This window comes from Macaca thibetana, chromosome 4, assembly GCF_024542745.1.
Source record: "Macaca thibetana thibetana isolate TM-01 chromosome 4, ASM2454274v1, whole genome shotgun sequence".
In the NCBI taxonomy this organism is placed as follows: Eukaryota; Metazoa; Chordata; class Mammalia; order Primates; family Cercopithecidae; genus Macaca; species Macaca thibetana.
The window spans coordinates 53,513,789-53,528,871 of NC_065581.1; the positions used below are offsets into that span (position 1 = coordinate 53,513,789).

The following is a 15,083-nucleotide window of genomic DNA, read 5'->3' on the forward strand; positions in this document are numbered from 1 at the left end:
GAATGAGAGTAAGAAGTGTAACTCTGATCACTCCTCAGTTGGAGCTCAGGCTCCCATTTTCTCTTCTCATTCCACATCACTGTGGCATCTACACCACCCACCCAGCTTGCTGCTTCCACATGGGCCAGGGGCATAGCACCCGCCGCCACATGTTATGTCTGCCCCAGGCTCTACAGCATGGAGCCCTCACATTCAGGACGTGGCTCTACATTCTGCTCCCTCACTCTCCAACCTCCCTTGAACAGCAACTCCACCTTCATGACAACACTCTTCCCCCAGAAGGAGGCTATTTCAGAGTCCTCATTTCTCCTTGTCTGCTCTCCTCATTCCCCGCTATATCTCCCTGGGATCTGTAGTAAACCTGGGTGAACCTGAATTCATCATCTTTCTTACAGCATTGACTCTCACTCCTGACTGGCACTATATTATAATCTGCAAGCTGAAGCATTTACGGGTGAACTGCACTGATATCTACAACTTACTATATAATGCATTTTACAAAATCTTCCTCTGCATCCTACAATCACTCTCCTTTTAAAAATACCCATCTCTGAAACACTATAGTATTCTCTGGTTGGGCAATCGGTCTCCTGTCTTCCTGCACATGGTACCAGAATGTTTTCTGATGGATCACTTTCATCATGTTCGTCTTCAATCAAAGTCCATGGGGTTCCATAGACTCAACAGCAACCTCTAGTGTGGTCAAGAGCCTTCCACAGCCCATGTTCTACTTATGAACATGAGATTTTGTTGAACAGATAATTCCATGTTGGGGTTCAGTAAATTAAAAGTTTACCGGAAAATTATAGTGTGGGTGTCGGTGATAAAATTGTTTCTCCAAGCCTATTTTCATAAAATGCCTTGAGAGTCAGAGCGCAGTGTTGGTGTTCAGGCAGTCTCACTGAAAGTGAAGGTCAGTAGCCCCAGGAATGCCCAGCCACTATTTTTCTACTGGCCTCTAAACTCAGTTCCCCAAAACACTGAACAGTTTCACTTACTTTTTCAAAGGCAGAGAAGTAGCGATTTTTTGTTTTCTCTTTGATCAAGGCAATCTTGGCATCTTTTTCCTCAGGTGGACATATGGGCAGAAGGAGGATCATTTCACCCAAATCTGCTATACCTTCTGTATACATATCAATCCTAAAAGACCAAAACAACCAAATGGTCAAATACTTTTTGCCTTAGATTTCATATGCTTATAAAAACCTAAAAGAGTAGAGTAACAGGTGATGGCAAAATAATTCACCTCCAGTGAGTGCATTTCAGAGTCTAGTCATTATGCTCTGATTTTTACAGGTATATTAACATTTATTTATTAAAACAACCTATCGAGGTAGACAGATCTCTACATTTTGTTATGCACATGACCTAATACAGGAAAAAGAGCATCGGTGGTCACAGGCATGAGAGAAATCCGTGGAATCACTGCCAGTACCCACTGTTGCTGTGCCAAGATTTATCATCTCCGTTGTGGCTTGTTCTGTGCATGAACTTAGTATGAGTCAAATGGCCAAAGACCTGCTTCCTAAGTAATCCTAAGAGAGTCCCTGACCATCTCAGCCAAATTCCTCATCCTCTCTCATCATTTTACATCTCCTAGAGCTCCTTCTATGCCCCATATTAACAGTTCTTCCAGTTACACCCATGAAACACGTTTCCACAGCCCTCTCCATGTGCTGTTGCCCAACTCTAGCCATGTGTGCCTTTCTTGAGACCCCACCTAAGAATCCCCTTCCCTGGTGAAATTCTCTATACAGTTACAACCAGTGCAAACTTTTCTTCTTTTGTGTCAAACTGGAGTTTCACAATACTTTTTAAACAAGAGCTTTATTGATGCATATTCACATACTATAATTGCCACCAGTTATATTACACTATTGAGTGGTTTTTAGTGCATTCACAGAAATCTGTAAAAATAACCACAGTCTAATTCCAGAATTATTTTTATCACACTGATAAGGACATCTGTACTATTAGCAGTATTCTTCGTTTTTCTCCACGCCCCACTTCTTTAGCTCCAAGCAACCACTAATCTACTTTCTACCTCTATGGATTTGAATATCTGGACATTTCATATGGAAAGAATCCTATAGTACCTGGCCTTCTGTGTCTTGTTTGTTTTATGTAACATGTCTTATGGTTTAACCATCTTATAGCATGCATTGGTACTTCATTCCTTTTCATGACCAAATATCTTTCCATTGCATGGCTAAGGTGCATTTTCTCCTCCATTTATTGATTGATGAATATTTGGGTTGTTTCTACTTTTTGAATACTATGAATATTGTTATTTGCATTATTCATTTATGTAAAAGATGTATTTTTGATTGTTTGGGGATATACCTGTTAGAGGAATTGCTGGGTCATTGGTAATACTATATTAAAGTTTTTGAGGAGCTGCCAGCAGTTTCATTCAGGATTTATTTGGAATCATGCAGTCTGATCACAACAGCAAGGAGACCCCTTGACTTTGCTGGTATTGAATCAATCTGGCTGTTTCAGCCTTCTATCCATATGTCAAGGTAACCTCAGCATCCTTGGTGGCAGCCTCTACTAGCTCTGCTCAAGTATTCCAGTCGCTATAATTGGTTGGTAATTTAGGTTCCTGGTCATCATTCTTGGAGTTACTGGGACCTAAGATTTGGTGTCTTTGCAGCTTTCCCTCCCCAGTCCTTCATCTACAGACTCTCAAATATTCTATGCCTGTCCTAAGCTGTTGGCTGGAGTCCAGCCTCTGAAGTCCTGAGCACCTGGAATTGTGATTCTCCATCCTCCTCAATTCATGTTTCATCCGTGTTTGGAAATCACCATAAGGTGCTGGATCTATGGACTGCATCCTCTTCTAGAATCACCCTTGCCTGAACCCACCCCATGTTCACTATTCCCTCATCTCCATGGACTCTTCAATACTCTTCAATACTGGACCCCAGTGTACATGCCCAAGGCCCAGCCAGGTGTTGGTCATGATGCCCTGCCATGGTCCTACCCACTCAAGGAAAGACCTAAATCATTCTGTGTTCTCTGTGGATGGAAGAACAGAAAATATACCGTACAGGGCTCTCTCCTTTATGTCTTTCCCATAGAGGTTGTATTTGCTGGCAATGTAGTTGAGAATGGCTCTGGTCTGCACCAGCTTCATCCCGTCGATCTCAACCATTGGCACTTGCTGGAACATCAAACTCCCATCTTTAGAAGGAAGAAGAAAAGGAGAGTGAAATGTCTATGAAACCCAGACTTTCAGGATGAAAAAAATGGTTGTGGAAATGACTAAATTCGTAAAATGAAAAAGAAATTATTGTCTAGTAAGACTTCACTTGAAACAGCTTTTATTATTATTATTTTTATTTTTTTGAGACAGAGTATCATTCTGTCGCCCAGGCTGGAGTGGGGTGGCATGATCTTAGCTCACTATAACCTCTGCCTCACAGGTTCAAGTGATTTTTGTGTTGATTTACCTTCATGAATATTTTAGGAAGAGGTTGGGACAAGTTACAATAGGACTGGCAACAAGATGCTATTTAAAACAGAAAGTTCCCAGAGTAAGTCTCATGGTGTTTGTGACATTTAAGGCAGGTTCTGAGAGCTTTTTATGTAAGGGTCCCTTTCTGTGCTCTTCAAAGTCTGCAATAGTGCTGCAGTGTTACCTTGTCATGCCCCCTCCGTGAGAGAAAAAACTCAAGACACTGGCCACATCTATTTCTCTTCCTTTGATCTAATGCATGTTCTTGCATGTGCTTGGATGGGGAGGGCTGTGTGGGATACTGTGCTGATGACCACAGCTCATTCCTGGTGCCCCAAGCACGAAAACAAAAAAGGGCTTTCTCAGGGTGCAGGAGATTGTTCCTGTAGCAAACACTTTGAGAGGTTTGGTCCTTTTAGTCTGGAGAGAGTTGCCAGACTTGATCAAAGAGCCACATCCCTTCCATCTTAACCATGTTCTCTCTCTGCACCATGTCCAAATATCACGCCCCATACACATAGACATTGCCGGCTGCTGAAACATCCCCTTGTATCTTCTACTAGATACCCTCATCAGAGGCACTTAGAGATTGATCTTACCATTTCTTAACTTGTCCAAATCTTCTGCAGATTTTAGATATATCTCTTCAAACTGGAAGCAGACACAGCAAATGGGGTTCCTGTTAGTTCATTCTGTTATAGACTTGTGACCTTGGATGGCCCCTATCTGTTGCATAATTTGGAGAATATAAGATTTCTGAGTTTGGCAGGGTACCCAGAGGGGACTGGTCATGGCCATTTGGAAATTTAGACCTAAATCATTGAGAGAAGTGCATGGGTCACAGCACATAGCTGCTCAATCTTCTAGGTCACTTCACCTTCACCCTGATCTCATGAATGTGTATGATTAGGTCATGTTTTGAGAGGGCACATCACTGGAGAAAAGGCATTGAGCAGTTCTCCAAGTTATGGTGTTGTCATATCTTAGGAAAGCCTGTGTCTCCAAGCGAGATCAGACCACAACCTTGTGTGTCCCCAGCATGGGGCGTGCCATGGGATAATGGCCATCAAATATTCTGCCACCAAGGAGCCTCTGCTGTAATTTGTATCGCCCCACTTCTCAGGAACCCTGCTAAGGGTGAAATAGGTCACCGCTGTTACACAGCTTTAACACTTGCAACTATAATTTTCTCTTCTGAAGTTTGTGAGACACGATAGGGTAAAATTCTCAATTTAATAAAGGAATGAGAGTCCCACACTAATATTATTTTTAATGAAAACTTCTAGTTTCTGATGTAGTTTTGTGGCACTGGGGAATGCATGTGTATTCTAGAAGCTTCCCCACCTCGTTTTAACCACGTGTTTATTTCTCTGCATCCTCATAGACATGTAGGCCGCCCCAGGGCAGGGACCGTGTCTATCTTCTTCACTGTCTATTTCCATGACCTAGTACAGGACCTGGAATTAGTAAGTACTCAACCAAATAATTGCTGTGAATGTAGTCAATCTTTAATAGGTAATTTGTTACAATACACTCCCTTGCATCTCTCATGTGTAGTTTGCATTTTTACCTCTAATTACAACCTTTAATTACCTCTAAAATGTTATGCATTTTTATTTTTTATTGTTGAAATTATGAACATGAATAAATATAAATAGAAAAGCAGAATGATTCTCCTTATGCTTCATACCTAAAATCAATAATTATCAATCAAAACCAATATGGCTTCATCTGTATGCCCACCTACTTCTCCTCTTGTAATAATTCCAAAGAAATCCCAGATCCGTATGATTAATCCTTAAATACTTCAATGTGTTTTCCTAAAACACATTAAGTATTCTAAAGATAGCCATAGTACATCATCACACATGAAATATTAACAATAATTCTTCCATGTCATCAAATATTCAATTGATATTCATGTTTCTAATTGTTGTGTAAATGCCATAAATTATTTTTTACACTTTGTTTAAATTCTAATCCACTTAAGTTCTACACTTTGTGATTAGTTTCTTAAATGTATTTTAATATGTATGCCTTTAGATGAGAAGAAATTTTAAGAATTACTAGGTCAAATCTGTTCATCTTTTTCTTAATTACAGTCCATTTTTATTTAAGGCACAATGCTTCGGTAAGTAATCATCTCATAGTTTCTGTGGGAAAAGTATGTGATAACGCAATTTTAAATCCAACTTACGATGACCTAACTCAGAACCTACCTCTACTCCAGCTGCAGCCAGGAGCCACCGGGTGGACTCCATTCTGCCCCGTGCATTGAAGTAGTGGAGCTTGGGTTTCTCTGCCATGATAGCAGTCTTCTGGAGGTTTCTCTAAGCTTGAATGAATGAATGAATAATTGAAGCCATAGAATAAAAAAATGTACTTTTGGTTGAAAACCACCCATAATACTGAGGTAGAACCTGCCTTCTTCATGACTTGGTTGGAGGAGTTCCTGGAATGTTTTTTTGGTTCAGATTGTTACCCAACAGTGGCCACCCTCAGATTCCAGCAAACCAGTCTCAAGTCTTCATTGGCTAACTGTGACTTTTCTTGGCAGCCTAAGAGGTGAGAGTATGTGGTAATAATACATGTATAGGAGTTAATGGGAAGAGGAGGAATTAAAGGACTAATATTTAATGAAAACTTCCTAATGATCCTTCCACCATGCTAGTCCCTTTTAATATTTTATATCTTTAACCCTCCTTATAGTCCCATGAAATGGTTGTTATCTCCATTTTTTAGTTAATGAAAGGGAACATCAGAGAAATACAATGTTCACAGTCACACTCGGGTTGGTGATAGACATGAATATCTACACCAAGGACTAAAATGAAGGCATGCCTGGAAGCCAGCTGGGCGAAGGCCCTGGGAATCCATGAATTGGCCGTGAAACCAGAGGATGTCACTGACGGAGGACCAGCAGGGAGCTAAGTCACTCTTCAGGTCTTTGACTGTGAGACTGCATTTGATCAAAACCAGAAATTAGCCCTCAGACTTGTTTAACTGTAGCTAGAATATCCAAATTATTTCAACAGATAACAAATGCTAATCCCTTGCTTCTTTTGGAATTCTGTATGCTAACTCTGTGGGAGGTATTTTGTTTTATAACCTGGAAGAAGAGATTTGCTGCATTAACTTTGTAGGATATGGAAGGAGCTAGCATTTGTTCAATGTCAGTCACACACTGGTCATTCTTCTAAACTTCTCTTCATTTTATCCTACAAAAATCACCTAAGGTGAATGCTGTTGTTATTCTCATTTTACATTTGAGGATACTGAGGTTTTTAAAGTAACTTGCTCAGAGTAAATGATGGATCTGGGATGCAGACTCACTGCTATTTAAAACCAAAGACTGCATCTTATTTTCTATGTTAGTGTTTCTCAAATATGCATGGTAATCTTTCAGCAGATTGTGAAACCGCATTACTTTAAAAAATAAAAAAGAAAAGAATATAATAGAAAATATCAGCGAGCATGACATGTTGAAGGGTAAGTAATATTTCATGAGTTGTTAGTTTCAGTTATCTGCATGTTGTGTGTATGGATGTTTGCATGTGTGCATGCTCACATGGTCATTGTAAATGGTTAGAGGTAAATTGACTGGACTCATCAGTGAAGTTTGATAGCCCTTGCTCTATCCCAGGCTGTTTGGGAGGTGGAACATAGCAGAGTATCAGAGAATGAAAACCAGTGGCTGCAGGGACAGATGCAACGAATTGTCTCATGAATGTGAATGGAAAGACACAGGACTCATTGAAAGCAGGAGTTCCAGTGCCAGGACTTAGGAACAGTTGCATTTTCTGTCCAAACTCCCAGCTCTGTTACTAAACATTAAGATTCTTCTTGCAAAGTTTTGTGGTTGCTGAGTGTGGAACAAAAATATACTTGCTTTTAACAACTAATGTATTTATTAATTAGTTTTTTTTTTTTTTTTTTTGAGATGGAGTTTCACTGTTTTTGCCCAGGCTGTAGTGCAACGGTGCGATCTTGGCTCACTGCAACCTCAGCTTCCCAGGTTCAAGTGATTCTTATGCCTCAGCCTCCCGAGTACTGGGATTAGAGGCACCTTCCACCGCACCCGGATAATTTTGTATTTTTAGTGGAGACAGGGTTTCAGCATGTTGGCCAGTCTGGTCTTGAATGCCAGACCTCAGGTGATCCACTCGCCTCTGCCTCCCAAAGTACTAGGATTACAGGAATGAGCCACCACACCCGGCCTCAACTAATGTATTTGTAAAAAAGTATGTATGACTAACATTAGGCATCAAAATATTTTAAATGTCTACATTTTAAAATATGAGGTCAATAGTTCAACCTTTGAAAAGTAAAGAATTATTTGAAATCATACTGAATCAACTCACCTGTTTTGTAATTAGATATTTTGGCATTCTACTTTCTATGATAACTCCAGGAGTAAATTAAAGTAACTTGGGAAATGGAAATAGCATAATTCAGCAGAATGAAAGGGAGAGTGAAGTTCACAGGAAAGCGTGGGGTGTGCTTGTTTAATTGTTATGGACTAGAGTTCACAGTGTTGTAATTCCAATCCCCACACTAAACTCTCTTAGCCATTGATTGAGGATCATGTTTCAAAAGGAAATGAAATTTTATCTTCATAATATTTTATCACAACACTCCTGCTGATAACTAACATACCACTTTCTCAATGTGAGGTTTCCAAGGGTCAGGCTAAGACTGGGACATAGGTTACAATTGAGCTTTGTTGGGCCAACAGAAAATGAGAACCAGAGAGCTCAAGGATTTGCCACAGGTCACACACACATGCTGCTCATTCAGGGTCACTATCTAGGGAGTGTGTCTACCTTCTGCAACAACCCTGGGAAATGGCTCCTATTATCCGAATTAAAGATGGGCACACTGAGTCTCAGAGAGCTAAAGCACCTGTCCCATGCTGCACACTTGGTGAGTGTTGGGTCAGCCTGAACTTCTGATTGCAGGTCCAGAGCTTTTCCACTCCACCCTGTAACCTGGCTCTCAGCTCCTCTCTGAAAAGTTGTTTTATATTTTCCTATTCAATGTATATTAGCCAACTAAATGTTGGAAGGAGAGGGCAAGAGGAGAACATCTAATTCCCGAGTTCCTCCTGTGAGCAACTTTTCAGGGGCTTGCTTGGAAGGAAAAATTAATAAAAGTGTGCCTTTCTCTGATGTGACAACCTAAAAACCAGAGTGATTTGAGGACTAGTATAACTGTATTTACGTCAATTAAAAAATGGGCTTGTTTTGAAAGGAATATAAGCTCTCATAATTCCAGGAGTAAATTAAAGGAGTTCCATCTCTGAGTTGGTCCCAATGATACTGTTTCTTATCAGAGAGAAGGGAGAATGATATAAATCACGACTCCTCCCATTATGAGATTCATAAACGCAGTAGGTTGTTTAATCTCTGAGCCTCAATTTTCTCTCCTTAGAATAGAGGTAGTTATTTCTACTTTTGTAGGTTGTTGAGAAAGTTAAATGAGATAATGTACAAAAAATTCATAGTAGGAACTCAGCAATGGGTGTTTGCTCTGGTCCCAGTGCTTGGAAGATGGGTGAGTCTCTGGACACATTGAGTAGCCCATGGATCCTCTTTCTTTGATCTATCTATCCATCAATTATTTTACCTATCAAATATCTATGTATGTGTATCTATTCATAATCTCTGTCTATCCATCCATATATGTGTTATTTCATCTATCAGTTGTTCTACCTATCTATCTCTCTGTAATCTGTCTCATCATCATCTATCATCTATCTTGTATCCATTTCTCTGGTTCTCTATATTTTGTCCATAGAACTCTAGTAGGAATAAGATTTCATATGAATCCAGACTTATATGAAATCTGTCGTATGATGGCTCTCTGTTTCTCTCTCTCTCTCTCTTTGCTTTTTAGCTCCTGTACAGAGGTTAATGATATTCATTAATCAGTCCATGTGGATTAACAGGAAGTTTTCAGTGAATGTCCAAGCAGTGGGGCACATCAGTAACACGGCCTTGCTTAGCCCCATGAGGTCATGTAGTCCCATGGCTCTCAACCAGGGGGATTTGGCTCCTCTGCTCCAGAGGACATTGAGCAAGGTCTAGGGACATTTTGGGTTGTAACATCTGCAGGGAGGGAGAGGGGGCTACAAATCAGGTAGGTAGAGGGCAGGGATACCTAGAAACATCCTAGAGTGGGCAGGTCAGATCTCCATACAAAGAATTACACAGTTCAAAGGGCAGCAACAGTCGGAGTCTCTTTCTTAACTATCCTCTAGATTGGCCAGGAGTCGGTAGAACTCCAGGGACAGAATATGACTTGTCATGGAGCTAATTACTGGCAAAGGCTCTACTAGAATCTAGTTCCCCTGACATTCAAACTAATTTCCTCTAATTATAATAAACCTTAGTTTTAAATTTTCACAGCCAATATAGTATTACAGTGTCACAATTTACAATTGTGTGTTGACTACTTATACAGAGAAATTTTTGCATACATTGCCACTTCTTCCAGCATTGATTATTTTCAGATTGTTTAAATTACTATCATTTCTTTTTTTCTTCATGTCATTGTTTCCCATACCATGAAATGCTGAGGCCCTGGTTTTCTAAATTCTTCATTTTTACATTTCTCTAAAGATGTATCCAACAGAAAAGAAATAAACAATTCTTGAACTGTCACCCAAACACACCAAGATAGCACGATATGGGTAAAAACAGACTTTTTCTTGTCTTAAGAACACATACTAGCATATTTTTCTAGGAGGCTAGAGAGGAGAGTGTGAGGCAATGTAGAGACATTTATAAGATCAGTACTTACTTTGTTAAACGCTGTCACTGTCGTGGCTGGTCAACTGACTTCCAGGTCCTAATGTATTTATAAGCTTGTTGTTCCTTTCAATAGTTCCCTCCCACTGAAAGAAGGGTCAAGTTACGGAAAAGCAACTCCCACACATTTCATGGCCAAGGGACCACCTACTGTATTCTAAGACATGAGTAAGTGATCTGCTTATCAGAAGAAACTGGTTAATATGTTCCATTTCAAGGTTGGCAATTAAAGTTTAAACAATGCATTTCACCTGGATTTTGCTCTTTTTGCAAGTCAGCAGAAACTGGCTTTTTAAAGACACTTGTTTTCATGAGTTGGATGCAAGGACTATGGCAACTGAAAAACTTCTATGGTGAGCATAGCTGGGGGGGATGTCTGTGAATGGCAAGCTGATGCCACCCTTTACTTACTGGGTTGACAAATAAAATAAGGGCATCCATGTCGATGTGAATTTCAGGCAAACAATTAATAATTTTGTAGTTATAGCTATTTCCATACATGGTATGAAACCTGATTATACTGAAATATTCTTTATTGCTTATCTGAAATTCACATTTAGGTGAGTGTCCTGTATTTTATCTGCCAAATCCGGGAACCCTATTTGCATGTGCTTTCCTCTTTACGCAACTCAAATCACCCATAATATAACAAATCTGAAAGTATCCATCACCTGGATTCATCAATTGTAAATAATGTTTCTTCATCTATAACATGTAGGGCGTTTTGTTGGCCCCCAAGAAAGATTGGTCCATATAGAAATCCCTAGACCCTGTGAACTTGATCTAATTTGGAAAAAGACTCTTTGCAGATGTAGTGAAATAAAAGAATTTGAGATGAGCTCTTCTTGGCATATCTGGAAAGGCCCCGAATCCATTGACAATTGTCCTCACCACAGACAGAAGAAAAGACACCAGACACAGAGGGTGATGTGCTGGAAGAGAGAGGCAGAAATTAGAGTGATGTGGTCAGGATCCATGAAAGTCAAGAAAGACCAAGAGCCCCCAGAAGCTAGACGACGCAGGAAAGGATTCCTGGAAATCACTTCTAATCCAAGCACGTTGGCACAATGACACACCAGAGAAAAATGATGTTGCATATAGTTACTTATGTGTAATTCACATATACCATCTGTATCTTGGCAGCCCAGGCCTGAGTGGCACTGAAGGAACTGAGGGAAGGCTCATGCCTGAGGCCCCACAGAGCCCTGAGGAGTAGAGTGAGGATGAGCCAGGAACACACGCCTGTAAGGGACAACAGAGTGGCCTGAGAGCAGAGGGTGGGTCTGTTTGCTCTTTAGAATTTCCTCACCTCCTAGAAAACTAAGGGATCCACAGCAGACAGAATGGTTGTTTGAAAATGCATAAGAAAAAGTGTTTTCATCAGAAATAAAACAGATGTCCAGGAAAAAAAGAAAATTTCATTTTACCATTCCCCAGAATGGTAATTGTTTTCTTGTGCAGATTGTCAGGAGAAAATTTCTACCCCTGACTTTTTGACAGGCCATTTGACAAATGTTAGAGGACAATTCTTGAACAAGTCAAACAACTCACATAGTCTACATTTTACGTTTTTACTGAATTTTTAATTCCAAGAAAATTTGTGGGAAGATTGGAAATCTGATTTCATATCAGATACTAATGAAAATAAATCGATTTTAACTAAATCTGGTCATGGACGTTTTACTATGTAATTAGCATATAATTTTAAAAATGTTTATTAACTTCACAACAGCCACAACCAACATTTAGATAAAGCAATTTATTGTTGTAAACTTTAGAATATTTGTATTACATGTTCTTGGCATCCATACCTGCTTTATCGAACCTTGAAAATCTTTGTTGCTTCTTCTAAACCTTTTGCATCTATGGGAAACTTCCTCAGGCTGCCAGGCTGCAAAAACTTCTTCACTGTGGGGAGTTTGCTGATTCTGATTTTCAGGCCCGCAATGCACAAAGCACAGCCTTAGACTGAAGCCAAGGGCTGACACCACCATTAACACAACCCAGGGAATCTGAGTCCCTCCTACACAAAGACCGACTGAGTTCCCTCTATCAGCACCAGTATGGAGGCAGAAATGGCCACTAAGTGAGAGACGAAGATAAGAGGAAGAACATGCAGCTCACTAGCATTTTCCCAAACAATGTCTTTAAGACTTTATTCGGTTCAGTCTTCCTACCCTCTTTCTTACACTTGAATCTTGTATATTCATGGCTCTTGTAGAAGATGAGAAAGAACCATGTGCCTGTGAGATATCAGCACAGATCAGTCTCTAAGCAGAAGAAGTGAAGATATGGGAAAATTGAGTTAGAAATGAAAATAGAAAATGTGAAAGCAAACCATGGGGCCAGTTTTCCCATAGAGAGATATAGCATTGGGGAGCAGCGTGTTGGGAGAGCTGTGCACAAGGAACACAATGATCTGGCAGCAGGAGCCAGAGCCCAAAGAAGGAACCAGATGGAAAGGGCCCTGCTCAGACACGCTTGGTGTGGGAAGACAAGGGCATATTGGGATAAAGGGCGTCACAGAGAACTCAGGAGGAAAAACCACAGTGAAATAGAGGGATGAGGAGAGATGCTGGGCCCTGGGTCCTTAGCATTATAAAAAGTGAAATGTTCTTCTTGGGGTAGCATGCACATCAAATTTCCTTGGCATCACAAGAGGAATTTCTATGCCTCAGAATCAGGACCTGAAACCTCATTTTGGAGACATGGGGGGTCCTGAAGGCCTGTAGAAAGCTGGGGTCAGAATGTGGCCAGTCCAAGTGCCCAGATACTAGATACCAAGGTGGGAGATGAGGAGCTGCCTCTTGAGGACTGGGAAATGGGTCACCTTCAGCAGAGGGAAGCTGGAGGTGAGGCTGGAGTCAAACTCTTCCACATGGTAGAGAAGTGCCAGCAGGTGAATATCAGCCCGGCACAGCTTGTTGCCAATGAGGTAGTCTTGTCCATGGCTCTTCAACACCTGAAGAATTGGAGGAATCAGGTCAGGAATACATGTGCAGTGAAGCTGGGGCCTCTGCTTCATCCCTGAATATGTCCAGCCTGACTCTCCCTCTCCCACCTCTCTTTCCTTACTGTGCAGGTGTGAAGATCCAGATCTTTCTCCATGTTCCCTGATTCAGTGAGAGAGTAAGAAGCGTGGCTCCGCTCACTTCTTGGTTGGAGTCCAGGCTCCCATTTTCTCTTCTTATTCCACATCAGCTGTGGCATCCACAGCACCCACCCAGCTTGCATCTTCCACATGGGCCAGGGGCTTATCCCATCTTGCAGCATGTTCTGTCTGCCCCAGGCCCTACAGCGTGCAGCCCTGGTGTTCAGTGGCTTTACACTCTATCTCTCTCCAGTCCCTCTTGGGTAGCGACTCCACCTTCATGACAGCACGCTTCTCCCAGGAGTAGACTCTTTCAGAATCCTCATTTCTCCTCATCTGCTCTCCTCATCTCCTGCTCTGGGATGTGAAATAAGCCTGGGTGAAATTTAATTCATCCTCTTTCTTGCAATGTTGGTTCTTACTGCTTTCCCTATGCTATCATCTGCATGCCACTGTGTCCCGGAGTGAACTGTGAAGATGTCTGCAACTTACTTTGAAATGCAAAAAAAAAAAAAAAAAAAAAAAATTGTTTGACTGAGGCAAACAGGGGTGTAGTGACTGACATGTGATACAGCAAAGATAAAATGTTAACTTTGCTTGTTAACTATTTAGATCCTTGGTGTATGTAAATTCATAAAACATTTCTTTGGACTACACTGGATGTATACATTTTTTAATAATAAAATTTTTGCGTGATATGTGATATTTATTAAAATCTCAGCAGATTAACATCATAAATAATAAAAGGAGAAATCATATGACACCATTAATTTAAGATAATATTTTGGCAAATATATTTTCAGACTATGTATACATACAAAAGTATGGATAATTACTCGGTACACAAAGAAAACAACTTCAATGCTATATTGTAATATACATTGTTCAAATGCACATATCATGGGCTCTTTGGTAGAAGTGGTAGAATTCTTATTCACAGTCTATTTTTATACCATGCCTTGAGAGTCAGGAGCTCCATTAACATCAGGGAAGCCTTTTGGACGTGAAGGTCAGTGCCCCACCAATTCCCAGGCATTGTTTTTCTGTTGTTATGGACTGAATGTTTATGTTTCCCAAAAATTCATACATTGAGATCCTGACTCCCATGTCTTTAGAAGAGATCCCTAAAAATATATATTCTTTCAAGCTATTAGTAGGTGGGGCTTTCAGGAGATGATCAAGTCATGGGGGTGGAGCTCTCATGAATGACATTAGTCCCCTTATGAAAGGGACCTTTAGAGAACTCCCTTGGCATGTTTGCCATGTGAGGACACAGCCAGAGATTGGTTGTCTATGAACCAAGGAACGAATATAACCAAACTGCTAAGTGCCTTCTGCCTTAGATTTTATGGTTTAAACACTTGAAACAATGGAGCGTTAGGTGATAGCAAAGTAATTCAGTGACACTGGGTGCCTTTTAAATGTCAGTCATTAGGCTATGATTTTTATAGTATATTTACATTTATTTCTCAGAACACTCTACTGTGGTAGATCTATATCTAAAATGTTTGTAATACACGTGACCAAATACAGGTACAAGAAACATCGGTGACCTGTCCAGCGTCACAGTCATGAGAGAAATTAGTGGAATTACTGCAAGTAACTACTGATGCTACAAATAAGGTTTGGGTTTGCTCACTCTGCTGTGGTTTGTTCTATACATAAGCTTAGCATGATTCGTATGGCTAAAGACCTGCCATTTACATAATCCCAAGACAGCCTC

The 15,083-nt window shown here is 40.5% G+C and overlaps 1 protein-coding gene across 12 annotated transcripts in view; it reads right to left on the minus strand.

The window, feature by feature from the left end:
- LOC126953690 (glutathione S-transferase A3) overlaps positions 1-15,083 on the minus strand; it is a 115,016-nt gene that overhangs the window by 35,657 nt on the left and 64,276 nt on the right. For 2 of the 12 annotated variants that reach the window (XM_050789276.1, XM_050789270.1), the window contains 2 exons: positions 3,054-3,186; positions 999-1,140 (listed from right to left, as the gene is read on the minus strand). The exons of 5 other annotated variants lie outside the window; for them this stretch is intronic. In XM_050789276.1, the coding sequence (XP_050645233.1) occupies positions 999-1,140; positions 3,054-3,186 (275 nt within the window). Of the gene's footprint in view, positions 1-998; positions 1,141-3,053; positions 3,187-4,059; positions 4,112-5,679; positions 5,796-10,261; positions 10,408-15,083 lie in introns of those variants that run through there. 5 more of the 12 variants (XM_050789277.1, XM_050789280.1, XM_050789274.1 and 2 more) reach the window with 4 other exon arrangements.